Below are 19,980 nucleotides of genomic sequence, written 5' to 3' on the forward strand. Positions count from 1 at the left end.
CAAATAAATACATGTATTATGAAATACATTTTTCTTCCAAAATAAATTGCTCATATTCACATTCAAATCTCTTAGGTCAGCAAATAAAGTAGTATGATTCAAGTACTGGGGAAACAGAGAAAATCATATATTGAAATATCTAAGACTCTAGTAGAACAAATGGACATAAAAACACATTGCTATGGGATATGTGATATGCGTGTTCAACAGATGAGGAAGTCTCAAGGTGTTTGGGGTAGTCAAGGAAGTTTTACTGAATAGATGACTTTCGAGCTAAATTGCGGTCTGTCAGGTCAACAAAGGGAGAAAGCTCATTCCAGCCAGAGCAAAGAGCATGAATAAAGGCAAAGAGGCATAAAATAACATAGTATACTCAGGAGATAGCATTAGTTTAGTGGGGCTGGAGCCAAGTGGGTGTGAGGAAACAGCCTGAGATAAGACAAGAAGATTAGGCAGACCAGATTGGACAGGTTTGTCAGCCAAATTGAATTTGGACTTTAACCCACAGGGAGTGGGGAGGTACTACAGGATTTTAAGCACAGAAATTTCTCTGTCTGCAGTGTGTGGATGGATTACAGAGCAAAGAGAGAGAAGTCAGTTAAACCAGTTAGGAAGTTAAATGAGAAATGATGAGGTCTGGAACGAAGGTAAATGGAAGAAGATACAATGAGGCATAAGAATTAGGGACCTCAAAAAAGGACCCTTGGATATGAGCAAGAGAGAAAGAGAGAAAGGAGCTGTATTAGTCCGTTTCTGTTGCTTATAACAGAAATACCTGAATTGGGTGATTTATAAGAAAGAGAAACTTGTTGCTTACAGTTTCAGAGGCTAAGAAACCCAAAGTCCAGGGAATACTTCTGGTGAAGTCTTTCTTTGGCGGTGACATCAGTGATGGCAGGGTATCACACTGTAAAATGGCAGAGCAGAAAAAGTGAACGTCTCATTTTCTCTTCTTTTAAAGCCCTTAGAACCATGCCCCTGACCACCATTATTAATCCATTCATTAATGGCATGGTCCTACAATCTAATCACCTCTTCAAGACCCCACCTTTCAATTACCATGATAAGATTTCCCACCCTCAACAGTTACAGTGGGGATTTAAGTTTCAATGAAGTGGGGGGTGAGGCATCCAGTGTATAGCAAAAAGGCTCTGAGGATTCTAGTCTGGGTAACTGGGGGAACAGTTATGCCACAGATGAAAAGAAAAAGGCCCTAGGTCATTGGGAATTATTTTTGATTCCTCCTGCTCCTTTACCCTGTATAGACTACCAGCCAAATATATTCCTCCAACTTTCCCCACCCTTCGCTTTATGCTTCAAAGTGTTACAAAGTCATCTTCCTAAAGCAGCTCTGACGTTATAAATTTCTGCTCAGAAACATCTGATGGACCCCCATTGCAGCAGAATGAAATCTGGGCTTCTTAGGGGAGCATTCAAAACTCTCCATGTTCTAGCAGGCCAAGAGATAAACACCTCTTGTACACCTTTATCTCTTGCTAACTATTGTTTCCTCTCCCTACCCTATATATCATCTGCCTCAACCATTACTCCATCCTTTGTTCCTCTAACACATCCTGTCGTTTCACACCGTTAAGCCTTAGCTCTTGCTATCTTCTTTATTCGAATACCGTGTTTCTTGTCCATCTCAGTCTGTCAAAATTCTACCCAGCGTTTATGTCAAGTTATTTCTCCATAACCCTTAGTCAACATTATTATTCCTCTTCTGTGGTGCATAGACTTTTGTATCTCAATCATAACACTTTTGGCGTTCTGCCTGGGTTTATAGATAGTGGCGTCTTGGTATCCCTTCTCCCTACTTGCTCCTGTGACGTATACACAGTATGGGCTCAAAAATTTGCGATGAATTGACCTGGTGCAGGAATCTGATCCCTGTATCAACGCTTGAAGTTTAGCAGACAGTATGGTAAACCAGGCGATTCTGCGAATCCGTGACATTACCCATGAAAAAAAAAGTCTAGAGGAGTCACCTGGAGGAGTTGCCCATCTCTAGACCGTTTGCTGTCTAGAATAACCGTGACAAAAGGTAAGAGCAAAATAATGTGCTGTTAGGGGAGTACGGCTTCTCTAAATAGGTGCAAGATGCCTTTACTGTTAATGTAAAATAAAATATCTTATGCACTGTACTTTAAAAAAGACCAAAGGGCTCTAAGATTTCCCGAGGTAGAATGTCCCTGTGACGCTGTCCTCCTGAGGCCGACTGCACTGACCATAACACACCATACTCGGGAACAGATTAACCACACAGCAAAAGAGGATCGCGGCATGTCCCCAGCGTGGGCCGGCCGCGTGACATCGCGCGGCCTCCGCCCCGCCCCGCCCCCAGCGACCGCAGCGCGACAGACTCGAAGGGAACTCCCGCACGTCTGCGCGCGCAATCCCGAGACGGAGGGTCGGCGCGGCGCGCGCAATTGCCCTGGAAACCACCGCGCGCGCACGCGCAAGCGCGGGACTGGGAGGACTGAGCTAAGAGCCTAGCTCGGGGAGGAGGGCTTTATCCTGCCGCTAGACCATTGCTCCCCGATCGTGGACGCGCGCACCGCCCCTTTCTCTCAGGCGGAGCGTCCTTTCTAGCACGCGCCCGGCTCGCACGCTCCCTTGGGCGCCCTCCCCCGCCTCACACGCACCCTTGCCCTCCTCCCGCATTTGTGCGCCGGTGCAGCAGGCGGTGGGAGCATCCGGGCATTTCCGCAGCTGAGCGGAGATCCGGGCGGTGGCGGCGGTGGAGGAGCTCCCATGGCAGGACCGAGGCGGAGGGAAGGCGCAAGAGGGGCGAGGCGTTAAGCCAGAGCCACCGCGGGGTGGGTCCCGAGGGAGGCGGAGGGGGAAGCGGCTCTCGCGGCCAGAGGGCCGGGCGCGGGGCTCGTCGTTCCTCTCGCGCATTCCTCTGTCCAGCCCGGGCTCTGGAGATGCATCTACATCAGGTCCTCACCGGGGCTGTCAACCCTGGAGACAACTGCTATTCCGTGGGCAGCGTCGGGGATGTCCCCTTCACGGTGAGCGGCGGTCGGGAGCCCGAGAGGGAGAGACCAGGGGCCGGAATATCCTCTCCGGGGCCCACTGCTCTTCAGGAGGCTGCGAGTTGTGGGTGGTGGGCCCCCCCGCTCCCCGCCTCCTTTTGCAGCCTTGGGGTTCAGTTTCCTCTAGGGGCGGTGGGACCGTGTGTCCTGCGGTTGGTGTAGGACATTACCGTTAGAGGAAAGGGTTGGGAATCCACCGCACTGTCCGCCCTCAGCAATGGGGCCCGGGGTGACTGGACTAGAAGGTTCCTCTTAGGGCGGCCCTTGGGTCTGCGGCGGAGGAAGGTGGTTGCAGTGACTGAAACCCAGAGCGTCCGTTTCGCACCTGCTCTCGCCTTGGAGGTGAAGAGACTTGGTCTTCGTCTGGAGCGTGGAGGCAATGCCGCGCCTTGGCTCGCCCTGCCCGTTGTGGTAGGGCAGCTAGCAGCTGCTGGAGCCCGTGGCTTTAAACCGGACCTTTTGTATCTCCTGATGTGCAGAATCTTAATTCCAGCAAGAAAACAGCAAAGTTTATCCTGTGCCCCCGAAAGACTTAGAGTGACAGTGGCCTGGAGAGCTATCTTATTTATCACAAGATCGCAGTTTGGTAACCTTCCCAGCTAATATTTTAATCTGTTTGCAAGTTAGGCTTTTTTTTTTTTTTTTTTTTTTAAATTAAGGCATTGTGAGAATTTTATGACTTTTACTGTTTGTGTGAGAAAAGTGTATGTAAACATAACGTTTTAGAACCTTTTAAAAATCTAAATGAGATAGAAATGTTTTTCAACGAGATTGGACCCATCAGTTCTTTTTGAGAGTGGGATGTTCAAACCAAGCCCTAGAGCTGCTTTTACTCATATATAGACTGCCATGGATTAACGAGGTTTTTTTTTTTTTTCTGTTTTTTTAAATTGAATTTATTCATGGTCCTCCTTAGAAGGAACTATAGGCAACAAGACCTTGATTAAATACACATTCTTATCGATAACCATTCTGCTTGATAGAATTGGAAATAACAGAATGGTATACGTTTAGACAAGAGGAAACACTTTGATCTGATGTCTGCTTTCCAATAGCATGCTTTTAAAACTGCAGAAATAAAGCTTCACAAAACTGCAGAATCATGTAGCAGTGCATTCTGAAACACAGTTTATGTGTCTTTTAATGTTTTGTGATACATTAAAAATAACCCTACAAGATTGCCTTTTGGCCTTTTAAATTTTAAAATGTAATCAACTTGACTTTGGTCCAGGTTTAGAATGAACCCTTTAAAAAGAGGATTTGTCTCACTTATTACACCTGTCACTATCGGTGGTGTCATCTGTGTTTTGTGTATGTGACTCAAAAGATCCATATAGAATTGAGCTTGGATTTAAAGTGTGTAGAGAATATTTGGAGGATAGAAAGAAGAAATGTCCATTTCCTGATTGTGTAGATAGGGAGGAAGTTCCCTGGGGTTAGAAGGGCAGGCTTCTTCCATGAAGAAACAAATCTAGAACTTTTGTTTTGGGGTATTTTCCCACTATCTTGGTGTTGGTAGTTTACTGCCTCTGTGGAAAGTGGAGTGTTGTGTCACTGCGGGGCTGGTATATGGAGCTAAACAGGTTCAGATACAGTCAGGAAAAGCCAGTGTAAGTACTGTTAGGGCTGTGCAGGTTTGGTTATGCTGTAGGCCATCTATGACCAGATCCTTGGAATCATTTTCAAATCTTTTTCTGCCTCCCAAATTTAGTCTGTCACCAAGTCTAGCTGACTGTCTGCAGTGTCCATCAGATTTACCCCTTTTCATGTCCTTAGTCACCACTTTATTGTGGAATGTTATTTGTATTACCTAATATAAAAGCTTCCAAACTGGGTTTCCTGGCAGTCATCTCTGATCATTTCATGTCATCCTCCACACAACTGCTAGGATAATTTTCTTCAAATATCATTTCACTATATCACTCTTGGCTAAAGAACATATAGTTGTTCCTAATAGCTGTGTTAGGAAATTTAAACTTGTCCGATATTTTCCTGTTATCTTTGACTTTATATTTGATTATATGTACTCCTCACCTTGGCCCTTCTGTTATATACTGATCTTTTAACTGTAGCCTACATTTTTATGTTGCAATAAGAAAGTCCTTGATTTTCATTTTTCCAAATACCACTCAAAGTTTACCTGGTTTATGATGCCTGCCTGTAACACTGTGCCAATAACAAATACAAAACCATTTTGCACACCGTTTCATTTTAATACTTTAGTATTAAATGCTGTGATCCAGTTATAATTTTGCAATGAACTAGAAATGACATTTTGGACTCTATGAAAAACAGATTTGCTTAAAAAAAGAGAACAAGCTGTTTTCAGGTACTCTATAATGAACTAACAAATACTTGAATGCCTGTACTTGTATAGTAAAAATAAAAAGTGAAGCTCCTTTACCTAGAGCATGCCATTTGGTTTTTATAGCAATCAGATGGAAAACTTATTTCAGGGTGAGATGACTAAAAAGGGGACCAGCCAGGACTGGAATGAAGATCTTGTGACTTCCCATCTGGTGGGCTTTTCTTTGTAATATGTTTCCTTCCTATCAGAGTGCCTGCTCTGAATAGGGTGTTGTGTGTGTGTGTGTGTGTGTGTGTGTAAAATCTTCTAGACATGGTCAGTGTTTGAAGGAAAGGCTGTCTTACAGCTAGCCAGTGGTTCTTGGCTGATATGTTTCATGATAACCTGAGAACCTTTTCAAAATGGGGTAGATAATTTATTTCAGAGTCTATAAACTGAAAATTTTGAAGAATGGAATTGTTCTTAAAGAATTTTGAAGTGTTTATGACCTTGTAATAATTGAAAAACTGCTATATATTTTGCTGTGCATGATGGGTGGTGTGATTGGCTGGGCTGTGAATGGCTGCTTGGTGATGTCACAATGTCCTAATTTGTGGTATATTGACATAGTGGTGCAGTTTGTCATGGACAGTCCCAGTGATGTGTATAGTTTTACTGGTAACATGTAAGCTAAGATGGTTTTCATTTATGTTTTGGTGGTAAATAGCCATTTTTAAAAACAATCAAGATTTTGTAAATATAGTTGTATCTTTCATATTTTAAAACATTACTGTTTGACCCTTCTGTTCTTTTCTTTTCTTTTTTTTTTAAAGATGACCGGTAAGGGGATCTTAACCCTTGACTTGGTGTTATCAGCACCATGAGCTAACTGGCCATCCCTATATGGGATCTGAACCCGTGGCCTTGGTGTTATCAGCACCACACTCTCCCGAGTGAGCCACGGGCCGGCCCTCATTCTGTTCTTTTCAATGTAAGATCTTAATTCTGGAAATACTGTTATCCTGCAATGAGTCAGATCCCAGGTAGTCCAAGAAGATGATCTTCTATCATGTATGAGTTTTATTATACTTTATTTTGCCTTTAAGACATTTCTAACTACCCTTCAGATAAGTGAATGTTTTGAAGCTTTATGCATCGTATATTATACATTTCTCATTATTTGTGTTATTACTTTACTGAAAAGTAGTCCCTAGTTTTTTTACTTTTCTGTAAATATTAAGATTTTAATTAAAATGATTGTACATGATAGTTATTCATATGATTAAAACTTACTATTTAGCATTAAAGGATGCAGACCGTATCTTCAGATATATAGGGGCAGTTGATGTTATTCCAGTCTGACATGAACGTAGCACATTGATCAAAGTTTATCAAAATTAGTCATTTCCATTCTTATGGAGTTTATAATATATTGACAGAGATTAAAAATGATGTATATAATAATAAGTGTAAGGCCAATGAAAGAGATCATGTGTAATTGGGAAGATAAGAGAAGGTTTCAAGGAAGACTGACATTTGGAAAGAGAGAGAGAGGTATCCGGGCCTTCCAGTGGCAAGAACAACAAAAGCCAAGGAATGGTGTAAAGGATAAATTATTGGGTGACTTTCTCTTCACAAGAGTGGTTTTGTTTTAAACTACAGGCCTTCTTCATTAAATAGCAAGCACCCTTAGAATGTTGAAAAATAAAATTTGCAAACATTATCCATAGCTTTTTAGGAAAACATATCTGGTATTCTGACATTTCTTGACTTTCGCTGTTGATTTTTGTGTCTTATTTGTGTATTACAAAAAGGTTGGTAATGAGTGAAAAACCATTCATTTAAAAATCAGGAGATAATACTATATGACCTTTTTTCTGACGTGGATATGTTTTAACTCTACTGTAGTATAACATTTCAGTCCTAGAATTATGGCGACACCAAACTTTGAAAATGATCAAATTGTTTATACATTTAGCCAATGTTTGTTGAAAACATAGGTGTGCTAGGCTTTGTGGGGATTAAAAAAAATAGAAAGAACAGAAAGACACAGTCCTGATTTCAGGGAGTTTATTAAAGAAGTGTAGGGACCTGGTAATCTAGTAGGAGAGTTAAAACATGTACTTAGCCATAGCAGGCCAGCTGCGCGGTATTACGAGGCACTTAAATTCTTGTGGGAATTCAGGGGGATTAAGAGATCACTTTTGGCCAGAGGAATCAGGGAGTTGAACAGAAAAATGCTTCTGCACTGGCTTTGTTATTAATATGTGTAACAACTCAAACACCTGTTGACAACCTATGCTAAAAGTAAAGAGAAAGAAGTCAGGAGTTTAGAATTGACCTGTTTTCCAAGAGAATTTGGCCTGTTCTTAGAGTGTAGCTTCTTGTTTATTTAAATGGATATTTTAAAGTTTGTGGGCTTGCGTTTATTGTCAGCCTATATGTGAATATGAGGTTATATAAGTTCTTATGTCCCTGTGTAGATTGTTAATTAGCCATCCTGCTTATGATGAGAAGACTCCTAGCAACTACCCAGCAACTTTGGTAGGGTTCTGAATAATGCCTTCCCAAAAGATGGCAGAGACCAACTTACTTTTATGATCTTGGCCAAATCACTTAAACATTTTTATTTTCTTCATCTGTAAAATGAAGTTCTTAAATTTGGTGCTCTTTAAGTATTTAGACCCTGAATGAACATTATATCTTCTCTAGAGATTTCTAGGGACCAAAAGAGAAAATGGAACAGAAACATAAAGTGTTTGTAGTAAGGTTATAGATCTGGAGTCTGTTGTATATTTTGCCTCCCCAGTTGTATTTATAAGACTGTCGGTCAGACTTCACTGTCAGGAAGTCTAGCCTCCTTTCTGGCTTAGTAAATAGGCCATTCAGAGCATTTATGAAGTAGTGGGTCTTGGAGTAAGTCATCTGTGGGCTCACAGTTGAGGAAGAAGCTCTTGTTTATGCTTATGTCCTCAGCACCTGGCAGGTAATAGCTGCCTGGGATTGACACAGTACAATATGGGTGGGAGATGGGGCCAATGTGATGGTGCTCAGGTTCTCCTTAGGCAGCCCTTCTGCCCCCCATATCTTTACTCCTTTACTTTCTGTTTTTAGGATTTGGGGTATTTAAGAGATTACTTTAGAAATTATAATCAGATTATCTTAATTTGGATCTTGGGAAATTTTTAGAACAAATCAGAGTCACAGTATTTATTCATCAGAAAGAGCACAGGATGTTGGGTAACAGCCACAATGGCTTAGTGGAAAAATAAGTCATGCCTGACCAATTTAATTTCCTTCTATGATAGAAAGCAAAACAGTATTTAAAGGGGGATAATGACAGAATATCTGCAATTCAGATATAGTAAGGTGTTTCTAGCTTATTGGTTATTTTTAAAAAGAAGTTTGGAAGCCAAATATTTTAGTAGAAAGTTTAGAGTTTTCAATCTTTTTGAGTTTGTAAGATCTTTTGGTATTATGTTTTTGCTTTGGACCCTAATTCATGATGTAACAAGATAGGACCTGTTATTGAGGGAATAGGTACAACTTACAAAGGTGGTATGACTATTTTCTTCCTCTTAGAGATAGCTTATATAACCCTGGGAGTTGATGTATGTATGTGAAACCAATTACCTACACTTTTTATTCTCAAACCTCATTTCATGATTGCTGAGGGCTGCTTTAATGCTCCTTATCCCCAGTCCTAAATACCTAAAATATGTGGTGGTTTTCTTATGTCCCTTTGATAGAGGTCAGTTGTTGTAAAGTTATTGTGCATAATTTGTTAATTTGGTGGGATGACTTGAAGGGCATAAATAATACCCTCTTAGATGGATTGTCATTGGAGATATGTTCCTTTAGATCCATTTTCTTCACCACTTCTAAAAATTGAGCCCTCTCAGAAAAAAGTAAAATAACAATTTTATCGTTATTAAATTAAATCACATTTAATTTAATTCACATTAAATCATTGGTGATGTTTTTCTTTTGTAATTTTAGGAGAAACCTAGGAAACCTGAGACCATAAGGACATTTTACAAATGGTCATAGACAGATGCAAAAAATAAAAATGTTGGCTTACTTTCAGTTTACAGCTACAGGTAGCTCATATGGTACCTGTAGTTCAAGAACAAAATGCCATTTTCCTAGGAGTAATGACTTTGGTTTTGTGATGTGCTAGCAAATTCTCACATCACGTCTGGCCTTTATTGTATCTAAACTTAATCAGCAGGGGGCATTGAAATTATGTGCTCTACCGATAGCATTTTCTATCATTCCTTTTATGTGAGTGAATAGCCAGTGTTTCCAGCAAAGGCCACTTCCTCCTTTTATGCCAGTTTTTGTAAACCAAGGGCAGTTTTGCCCCCCAGCTGACATTTGGAAATGTTTGGAGACATTTTTGATTCCTGTGACTGGGGATGGGGGGTTAGTACTGGCATCTAGTGAGGAGAGGCCAGAGATCTTGATAAGACATCCTGTAATGCACAGGACAGCCCTTGGCAATGAAGAGTTACTCAGCCCAAAATATCAATAGTGCCAAAGTTGTGAGAAACCTTGATTTATATACCCTAGGGTTCCCATCCATCTTTCCTACTCAGCCATTGCTCTAGTAGTTTCCCTTTTCTCCTGTAAAATTGCTTTTTCTGCTCTACTGAAATACTTTCTTTGGTTAGAGCTCAGCCTCGTAACACCAAGGCCACAGGTTTGGATCCCTGTACTAGCCAGCTGCCAAAAAAAAGGGAACTTAGAAATTCTTTATTTAGTTCTCCTGGTTTTCCTTTACTAAACTTAACTGCTCCTTCTCAGTCTGACTCCAGATTTGTATATCCAGTTGTTTCTTTGACATCTCCTTCCTGAATGTCTAATAGCATCATCAAGTCCCCAACCTCATGACCTTCTCTTCCTCCAGCCTTCCCTAAATCAGTAAATTGACAACTCCATTTTTTTCCAGTTCCCTTGGAATCTGCTATTTCTTTTTCATTTATACCCCATATCTAATGTTAGCAGATTTTGTTGGCTGTACCTTCAGGATGCATCCAGAATATGACTATTTCTTACCATCTCTACTCCTGCCACCCTAGTCCAAGACACCATCATTTATTTCTAGATTATGACAGTAGGTCTTCTTGCCTTTTCTGCCTTTAGTCTATCCTCCTTCATATTATTCTCAACATAGTAGCTAGAATGATCCTGTTAAAATATAAATAAAATCTTATTAGTCTCTTGTACAAAACTTTCAAATGGATCCTTTTTTCTTTTTTACTCAGAATAAAAACCTGAGTGCCTTCAGTGGCTTTTACTGCTGTTTCTTTAGCACTTAGAATCAGGTACAAAAAAGTACTTAATAAGTTAATAAATGGAAAGGACACAATGTAATATACAACATTCTTACTGTAAACACAGTGACCACTTTCATAAGGCTGTTTTTTTTAATAATACTTATTGATATAGGTTGGTGGCATTAAGCCATTGTGTACAAAAATCAATTTTGTAGGATGGGGGCAGGTTAGAAAAATCAATTTTTTAGGATGGGGGCAGAGTTGAGCTGATATAATATTATCCAGGTGTAAAACTATGTTGGTCTGGTTTAATCCAAGAATGTGCATTAATGAATCAAGAGGAGTTGACGGACTCTATACCCATCAGCAGTTCTTACATTTCTTTCAGTTATGCTTTTGAATGTCTTCAATACTTAAATTGGAGATTAACCTGACAAATACCTGGTGTGTCAAGTTTTCTGTATTTTAAGAGTTACATGTTGTATTAGCCTGCTAGGGCTGCCATAACAAAATACCACAGACTGGATAGCTTAAACAAAAGAAATTTATTTTCTCACAGTTCTGGAGGCTGGAAGCCCAAGGTGGACGTGTCAGCAGGATTGGTTTCTTTTGAGACCTTTCTCTTTGGCTTATGTTTGGCCCCCTTCTTGCTGTGATATCCTCACATGGCTTTTCTTCTGTGCACATGCACTCTCAGTGACCTTCCTCTTCTTATAAGGACACCAGTCCTAATAGAATAGGGCCCCACCCTTGTGACCTCATTTAACCTTAATTACCTCCTTAAAGGCCTTATCTCCAAATACACTCACATTGGGGGTTAGGTATTGAACCTATGAATTTTGGGGGGACACAATTTAGTTTACAACACATGTTTTAACAGTCAGCTGAGCTGGGCCTGGAATTGAAAATTGAGGATTCTGACAAAGACATATGATTGAGGTTGCCTCCCTACATGGTGGTAATTTGAACTTGGCCAAGGGAGTAGGAGTACTCTTGGATAGAAGCAAGATTCTCTTAAAGTAATGTTAAGAATGTGTTAATAGATAAATGAAATGTTCAAACATGGCTGTTATAATTTTATGCTAGACAAATTTGGCCATTAAAAGCAAAAGCAAATAAAAATCATAAAGAACTCAGGTTTTTTGTTTTAAAAAATTAATGTAGTATGTAAAAAATCTTATAATTTAATGTTGACATATAGAATGTAAAATTAAAAGTTTTCATTTCCCAGCAGAATTTTGATAGTATAACTTCCTGGTTGTTCTCTATTTAAAAAAATTTGAGTGCCTAGGCATTGTGCATACCCTCTAAGGAAAACTAGCTATCAAAGTGCACTGTTGTACAAGAAGACTTGGTGTATCATGTTATTAAACTAGTTAAATTGGGGATTTACCAAAGTAATTATTTTGGCTATAGAATAATCGAACCTTTCTTTCTAGCAGTATTTAATTAGTGCCATCTTTATGTGGTTGGTATATAGAAAACAGGCAATTTTTCTTAAGTGGTAGGGTTAATATCTATATTGTATATTAAATTGTTGCATGACATAAAGTCTGTTTTACAGTTTAAATCTAGTCTAGTACCTGTATTTTATAGATGTGAAAGTAATATCTTAAGAAATTAAGTGATTTATTGAAGGCTACATAGCTAGCTAGAACTGTGACAGAATTAAGACTGGAACCCAAAGCTCCTAGCCCTTTTTGCCCTCTTTAAAACTTAAAAAGAACTTATGCCCTTGTAGATAATTTGAAAAATGCAGAAGAAAGATAAAATCATTTGTACAATAATGGCATAACCCAGAGATAACTCCCCTTAACATTTTGGCAAGTTGGACTGAGACCTCACGGAGGAAGCATATTATTTGATTTGATTTGAGAATGTTTACCTATACTTTTTTTTTTTCTTGAATGAGAGTATTTTTCTAGGAATTTTTCTTTTATGTAGATTTTCAAATTAATTGGTATAATGTTCACAGGCACCTCATTTTTTAAAGGTCTGTAGCTTCTGTAGTATTGCTTTTCTCATTACTGCCATTATTTGTGCCTTCTTTCTTTTTTCAACAGAGATTTATCAACTTTATTAATCTTTTTAAAGAACCCATTTCTAGCTTTACTATTTTTCTCTATTATATATTTATTTTCTATTTCATTAACTTTTATTCTTAATTTATATTCTCTTCTACATTATTTAGATTATTTGCTATTTTTTCCCTAATTTGTTGAAATAAATGCCTAGCTCATTTCAGTCTTTCTAATATATGCATTTAAAAATTTAAGTTTTCCTCTAAGATCTATATTATCTGCATCCCACAGGTTATTTTTTAAATCACTAACCCAGAAGTAATTTAGAAGTATATTTCTAAATTTCCAAGTATATTGAACTTTTTAAGTTATAATTCTTATTACTAATTTCCAGCATAGCCATATTATTTCCAAATAACAAACAGTATTTACTTCTAATCTTTTAAATTTGTTGAAATTTCAATTGGTCAATTTTTATTAATATTCCATATGTGCTTAAAGAAAACACGTGTTATGCAGTTGTTAGGTATAGTCTTCTACATTAGTCCTTTAGGTCAAATTTGTTAATTATGTCGTTTAAATCTTCTAAAACTTTACTGCTTCTCTGCTTATTCATTCTTTTACTGAGAGTTAGGTATTAAAATCTACTATGAGTATGGATTTATCCCTGTCTTTTTGTAATTTTGTTAATTTTTGTGAGTTATTTATTTGTGCTTACAAACTTAGAATTATTATATCTTTCTGGTGAATGACTTGTTTATTATTAGGAAATAATTTTTTTTTTTAATCTCTAGCAATATTTTCTGTAGTCTGTGTTATCTGGCATTAATATAGTTTTATTGGGCTTTTTTTGATTCATTTGTGCAGTTTACCTTTTCCCATTCTTTTACTTTCAACTCTTCTGTCTAGTTATGTTTCATAGCTCTCTTCTAAATATCACATAGTTGGATTTCTAAAGCCCAGCCTGACAATTTTTGTGTTAACTAGAACTTTTAGTTTATTTATATTTAATATAATTACTGGCATGTTTGTGTTTAGATCCACTATTTTACTATGTGCTTTCTACTTGTTCCCTTTGTTCTTTGTTTCCTTTTTTCTTCTTTCATGTGTCTTTTGAAATGAGTATTCTTTTTCATTCCATTTTCCCCGCTAGTAGTCATAAAATTACACACTGTTTCTTTTCTTCTCATGGTTACCCTAGAAATTACAGCATGCATTCTTAATTCACCATTTAATTTACTAAATTCTGATGAGACTTTACATTCCTTCTAGACAATGCAAGATTTATACAGATTTTTAATCCTCTTCCTGTTTATAATCTATCCTTCTATGTTAAGTTTATTTTCATAAACCCTGTAAGACACAATCAATGCTTGTTTAGATTTAATTACATGTTTATTATTATTTTGCTTTTTGTTCCTTTCTGCTTTCTCACATTCCATTTGAGATCATTTTTTTTTTCTTCCTGGAGAACTTCCTTTAGAATTTTCTTTGGTGCGATCTGTTGGTATTGTAATGTCTTTTGTCTGAAAATGCCTTTATTTTGTTTCATTCTTGAAAGACAGTTTTGCTAGGTAGAGGATGGCAGTATTTTCCTTTCAGCACCTTGAAGATATCACTCCTTTTCTCTTCTGACCTCCACTGTTTCTGTTGAGAAGTCAGCTGTCAATTTAACTGCTGGCTTTTTGAAAGTCGTGTTTTTTTCTCTAGCTGCTTTTAAGATTTTTTCTTTGTGTTTCTCAAGTTTTGCTATGTTGAGTTTATGTATGCATTTAAAAAAAAATTCCATTTGGGACTTTTGAGATTTTTAAATCTGTGAATTAATGTCTTTCATCAATTCTGGAAAAATTTCATCATTTATCTCTTAAATACTGTCTTTGCCATGTTGATCTCATAAACTAATATATTAAATATATATTGGACTGACTTTATTTCTATATCTAATATCCTTTCTTTGGTATTTTCTGTCTTTTTATCCTTTTTTACACAGCACTCCTGATATTTTTTTCTAATCGATTTTCTAATCCTGTCTTCATCCATGTCTAATTTGCTGTTAAGCCTGTCCTTAAATTCTTAGTTTTGGAAATTATGCTGATTCTCTTATGAAGCCTTATTTCCTTGTGTAACTAGATATTGATGACTATGTGTATTAGAAAAATGACTTTTAGGAGTAACTTAAGGCTCAAGATGATGGTGTCTTCCGCAAAATGGGATTTTATTTTTATTCATTCATTTAATGGCTGGCTGGTGGGGGTGGGGGAAGGGATTTTAATGTACTTAAGTTGCATGCCTTGGAGATTTTACTGGTTTAGGATGAGATTAATCCAAGCTCAAGGCCTGAGATTTTCTAACTCATCTAGATGATGCAAAGCCAAATACAAGGATAAAATTGGCTTTGAGTGCTGAGCACGGCTCTAGATTCTCCTTTTTGCCTAGATTTTGGTCTACTAATTCCTTATGGTTTTTTTTTTCAGCTCTTTGATGCTAACATGTTTTTATATACAGTCATCCCTTGGTATCCTCAGGGGATTGGTTCCAGGCCACCTGCAGATACCAAAACCCATGGGTGCTCAAATCCCTTTTAGAAAATGATGTAATATTTGGATTCAACCTACACATATATTCCTGTATACTTTAAATCATCTCTAGATTACTTAAATACTTAATGTAGTGTAAATGCCATGTAAATACAGTTGACCCTTGAAAGGCATGGGTTTGAACTGTACAGGTCCACATATATGTGGATTTTTTTCAAAGAACTGCAGCTGAAAAACAGTACTCATGGGATGTGGGACCTTGAAGACAGAGGGTAGGGCTATGGGACTTGAATATTTGTGGATTTTGGTATCTGTGGGGGTCTTGGAACTAATCCTCCATAGACACCAAGGGACAGCTGTAGTTGTTATATTATTGTTTTTTTATTTGTATGATTTTTTTATTGTATTGTTATGTTTTATTGTTTGTTTTTCCTGAATATTTTCAATTCATGGCTAGTTGCATTTGCAGATGCAGAACCCATGGATGTGGAACCTGCAGAAGCAGAGGGCCAACTGGTTTTCACAAAGCTTTTTATGTATTAGATTTAGATTCTATGGTTCACTTTGAGTGAATTTTTGTATGAAATATAAGGTTAGATTCAGGGTGGGTTTTTTTGTATGAGAGTATACTTCAGAAAGTTCATGGAAAATTCATATTATCTTTCAATTCTGTTTTTCCACAAGCTTTTTGAAGTACTCTCGAATATGCGTGTCCAGTTGTTGTAACACCATTTGTTGAAAAGCTATTCTTTCTATTGAATTGCCTTTGCACATTTGTTCAAAACTTAATTGGCTATATTCGTGTGGGTCTGTTTCTGGAATCTGTATTTTGTTCCATCTGTGTGTCTGTTCCTTGGCCACAATACCACTATCTCGGTTACTTACCTTATAAGTCTTATAATCGGGTAGTGTATTCCTTCAGTTTTCTTCTCCTTTTTGCAGTTGTTTTGGCTATTCTAATTTCTTTTACCTTTCTGTTTAAATTTCAGGATCAGTTTGTCTATATCTATAAAAAAATCCCGGCTTGGAATTTGATTGCCTTTCTGTTAAATCTGTAGGTCGGTCTGAGGACAGTAGACACCTTTACAATGTTGAATATTCCAATTATGAAAACAATATGTCTCTTTATTTATTTAGATCTTCTGTGATTTCTTTTTATCAGTGTTTTGTACATATAGATCCCATGTTTTGTTAGATATACCAGAGTATTTAATTTTTTGGAGCTATGTTAAATGGTGTATTTTTAAAAATTTTATTTTCCATTTGTTCATGGCTAGTATTTAAAAATACTGTTGATTTTTGTGTGTAATGATTTTGTATCCTGTGACCTTATTAGCTCTAGGAGTTATTTTATGTTATTTTATTTTTTGGTTAGTTCTTCCCTTTCTTTGAACATTAAGAGCCTATTTTCCCACTCCTTGAACAAAAAGTAAATGGCTTCTCCTGGAGTTCTCTCTTTTTGCTTCTTGGTTTTGTCCTAACATGAATCTAGGTTTGTGGACGCCAGAGTAAAATGGGAAACTCTCTGCTGGTACAGTGGACTTCAAACTCTGTTCTTCTTTCCTAGTCCACTTATTACCATTTACTTTTCATTGCCCTCAAATAGCTGTACTATGCATTCTGTCCATGTTTTGTAGCTGCATTTATTTGGAACTGGAACTATGATGCCTTTTTTCATACCATCAAAACATTTCAGGGACCTAGCAATAAACCTAATGATTCATGCACAAGACTTTTATGGGCAAAATTAATACAACTTTATCGAGAGACTTAAAGAGATGTAAATGCCATGTACTGGAAGGTTCACTACTGTAAAGATTTAAATTATTTCCAATCATTCGATGCATTCCCAATCAAAATTTCAAGAGGACTTTATGGAATTTAACAGAATAATGCTAAAATTTTATGGAAATATATAGGGTCAAGAATAGATAAGGCAATCTTTAAGAATAGTAAAGTGAGATGCCTTCTAACAGCTCAAGATTTAAAAAAATTTTAGTTGTTAAGATAGTATGCAAGGAGCGATGGGCTGCAGCCTCTTCCATCCAGAAGCAGGCAAGAGAGCATGCTTGGGGTCCTAGGCAAGAAGCCAAGGGCTGCAGCCCCTTCTGCCTGGAAGTAGGCAAGAGCGCATGTCCAGGGTCCTAGGCAAGGAGCCAAGGGTAGTGCCACTCTCCAAAAGCAGGCAAGAGAGCATGCTGAAAACACCACTTCTGTGTTGGTGGTCCACCACAGCTGCTAATCCAGCTACAGCTGCTGAAAAAGTGGCTCAACACCCAGCAGCAGCCACAGCCAACATATAAGTGGCCCACTGGACACTCAACTGCATTAACACAAGGAGAGTCATCAGCAGAGACTGGAAAGAGAAGAGGACATATCTCTCAAAGCTCGCTGCAGAGTAATAGAAGAAGCAATGCTCTACCAGATGACCAGCCGTCTATGTAGGGATACTAGAAACATGAAAACCCAAGAAAATACACCACCACCAAAAGAATACAGTAATTCTCAAATACCAGACCCTAAAGAGCAGGAAACCCTTGAAATGACTGAAAAGGAATTCCAAACAACAATCTTAAGGAAACTCACTGAGATACAAGAAGACTCAGACACCATAATGAAATGAGAAAAAAAATCCAGGATATGAAGGAGGAGATTTACGAAGAGGTTAATACCTTATAAAAGAATGTAGTAGAACTCATAGGACAGAAATAAAAAACTCAACGAAATAAAAAACACAACCGAGAGCTTTAGCAGAAGGCTAGAATAAGCAGATGAAAGATTTCTGATCTTTAAGATAGTCTTTTCAAAATAACTTTTAGGAAATTCTCTTTTAGGAGAGTGTCATTTAATTTCCACACATTTGTGAGTTTTCTAAGTTTCATACTGTTATTGTGTGGTAAGAGAATGTATTTTCTATGACCTTAGAGTTTTTTTGGGTTTTTTTAAAGAAAAATTTGAACAATGACAAAAAAAGTTCATGGAAAGATTTCCATTATCTTTCAATTCTGTTTTTCCATGAACTTTTTGAAATGCCCTTGTGTTTATATTCTGTCTTACTGAATTTTTATGCAATTTATTTAATTGCCAAGCTTAGATATTTAATTTCTGTTCTTGATTTCTTTTTATTAAGTGGACTTTTTGATTTGCTTAGAAATTAATTTGCCTTTGAAAAGTTTATCCATCTTCCTGTGTTGCAATTAATTTGATATTTTCTTGCTTTTGGATGACTTTAGAGAGCTATTTCAAATAATTGTACAGATTATAAAATGAAATATGTAAATTTTTTTTTTTTAATTTTATTATGTCGATATACATTGTAGCTGATTATTGCTCCCCATCACCAAAACCTCCCTCCCTTCTCCCTCCCCCCCTCCCCCCCAACAATGTCCTTTCTGTTTGCTTGTTGTATCAACTTCAAATAATTGTGGTTGTTATATCTTCTTCCCCCCCCCCCGGTTTGTGTGTGTGTGTGTGTATGTGTGTGTGTGAATTTATATATTAATGTTTAGCTCCCTCCAATAAGTGAGAACATGTGGTATTTCTCTTTCTGTGCCTGACTTGTTTCACTTAATATAATTCTCTCAAGGTCCATCCATGTTGTTGCAAATGGCAGTATTTCATTCGTTTTTATAGCTGAGTAGTATTCCATTGTGTAGATGTACCACATTTTCCGTATCCACTCATCTGATGAGGGGCATTTGGGCTGGTTCCAACTCTTCGCTATTGTAAAGAGTGCTGCGATGAACACTGGGGAACAGGTATACCTTCGACTTGATGATTTCCATTCCTCTGGGTATATTCCCAACAGTGGGATGGCTGGGTCGTATGGTAGATCTATTTGCAATTGTTTAAGGAACCTCCATACCATTTTCCATAGAGGCTGCACCATTTTGCAGTCCCACCAACAATGTATGAGAGTTCCTTTTTCGCCGCAGCCTCGCCAGCATTTATCGTTCATAGTCTTTTGGATTTTAGCCATCCTAACTGGGGTTAGATGGTATCTCAATGTGGTTTTGATTTGCATTTCCTGGATGCTGAGTGATGTTGAGCATTTTTTCATATGTCTGTTGGCCATTTGGATATCTTCCTTAGAGAAATGCCTACTTAGCTCTTTTGCCCATTTTTTAATTGGGTTGCTTGTTTTCTTCTTGTAAAGTTGTTTGAGTTCCTTATATATTCTGGATATTAATCCTTTGTCAGATGTATATTTTGCAAATATTTTCTCCCACTCTGTTGGTTGTCTTTTAACTCTTTTAATTGTTTCTTTTGCTGTGCAGAAGCTTTTTAGTTTGATATAATCCCATTTGTTTATTTTTCCTTTGGTTGCCCGTGCTTTTGGGGTCGTATTCATGAAGTCTGTGCCCAGTCCTATTTCCTGAAGTGTTTCTCCTATGTTTTCTTTAAGAAGTTTTATTGTCTCAGGGTGTATATTTAAATCCTTAATCCATTTTGAGTTGATTTTAGTATACGGTGAGAGGTATGGATCTAGTTTCATTCTCCTGCATATCGATATCCAGTTATCCCAGCACCACTTGCTGAAGAGGCAGTCCCTTCCCCAGTGAATAGGCTTGGTGCCTTTGTCAAAGATCAGATGGAAGTAAGTGTGTGGGTTGATTTCTGGATTCTCTATTCTATTCCATTGGTCAGTGTGTCTGTTTTTATGCCAGTACCATACTGTTTTGGTTATTATAGCTTTGTAGTATAGCTTAAAGTCAGGTAGTGTTATGCCTCCAGCTTTATTTTTTTTGCTGAGCATTGCTTTGGCTATTCGTGGTCTTTTATTGTTCCATATAAATGTCTGAATAGTTTTTTCCATTT

The 19,980-nt window shown here is 37.7% G+C and overlaps 1 protein-coding gene across 8 annotated transcripts in view; it reads left to right on the forward strand.

The window, feature by feature from the left end:
• The first annotated feature begins 2,927 nt into the window (after positions 1 to 2,927).
• DMXL2 (Dmx like 2) overlaps positions 2,928 to 19,980 on the forward strand; it is a 152,377-nt gene continuing 135,324 nt past the window's right edge. For all 8 annotated transcript variants that reach the window (XM_063088707.1, XM_063088709.1, XM_063088711.1 and 5 more), the window contains exon 1: positions 2,928 to 3,014. In XM_063088707.1, coding sequence (XP_062944777.1) covers positions 2,928 to 3,014 — 87 coding nt within the window. The remainder of the gene's footprint in view (positions 3,015 to 19,980) is intronic.

The sequence above is a fragment of the Cynocephalus volans genome, chromosome 3 (assembly GCF_027409185.1).
Source record: "Cynocephalus volans isolate mCynVol1 chromosome 3, mCynVol1.pri, whole genome shotgun sequence".
Lineage (NCBI taxonomy): Eukaryota > Metazoa > Chordata > Mammalia > Dermoptera > Cynocephalidae > Cynocephalus > Cynocephalus volans.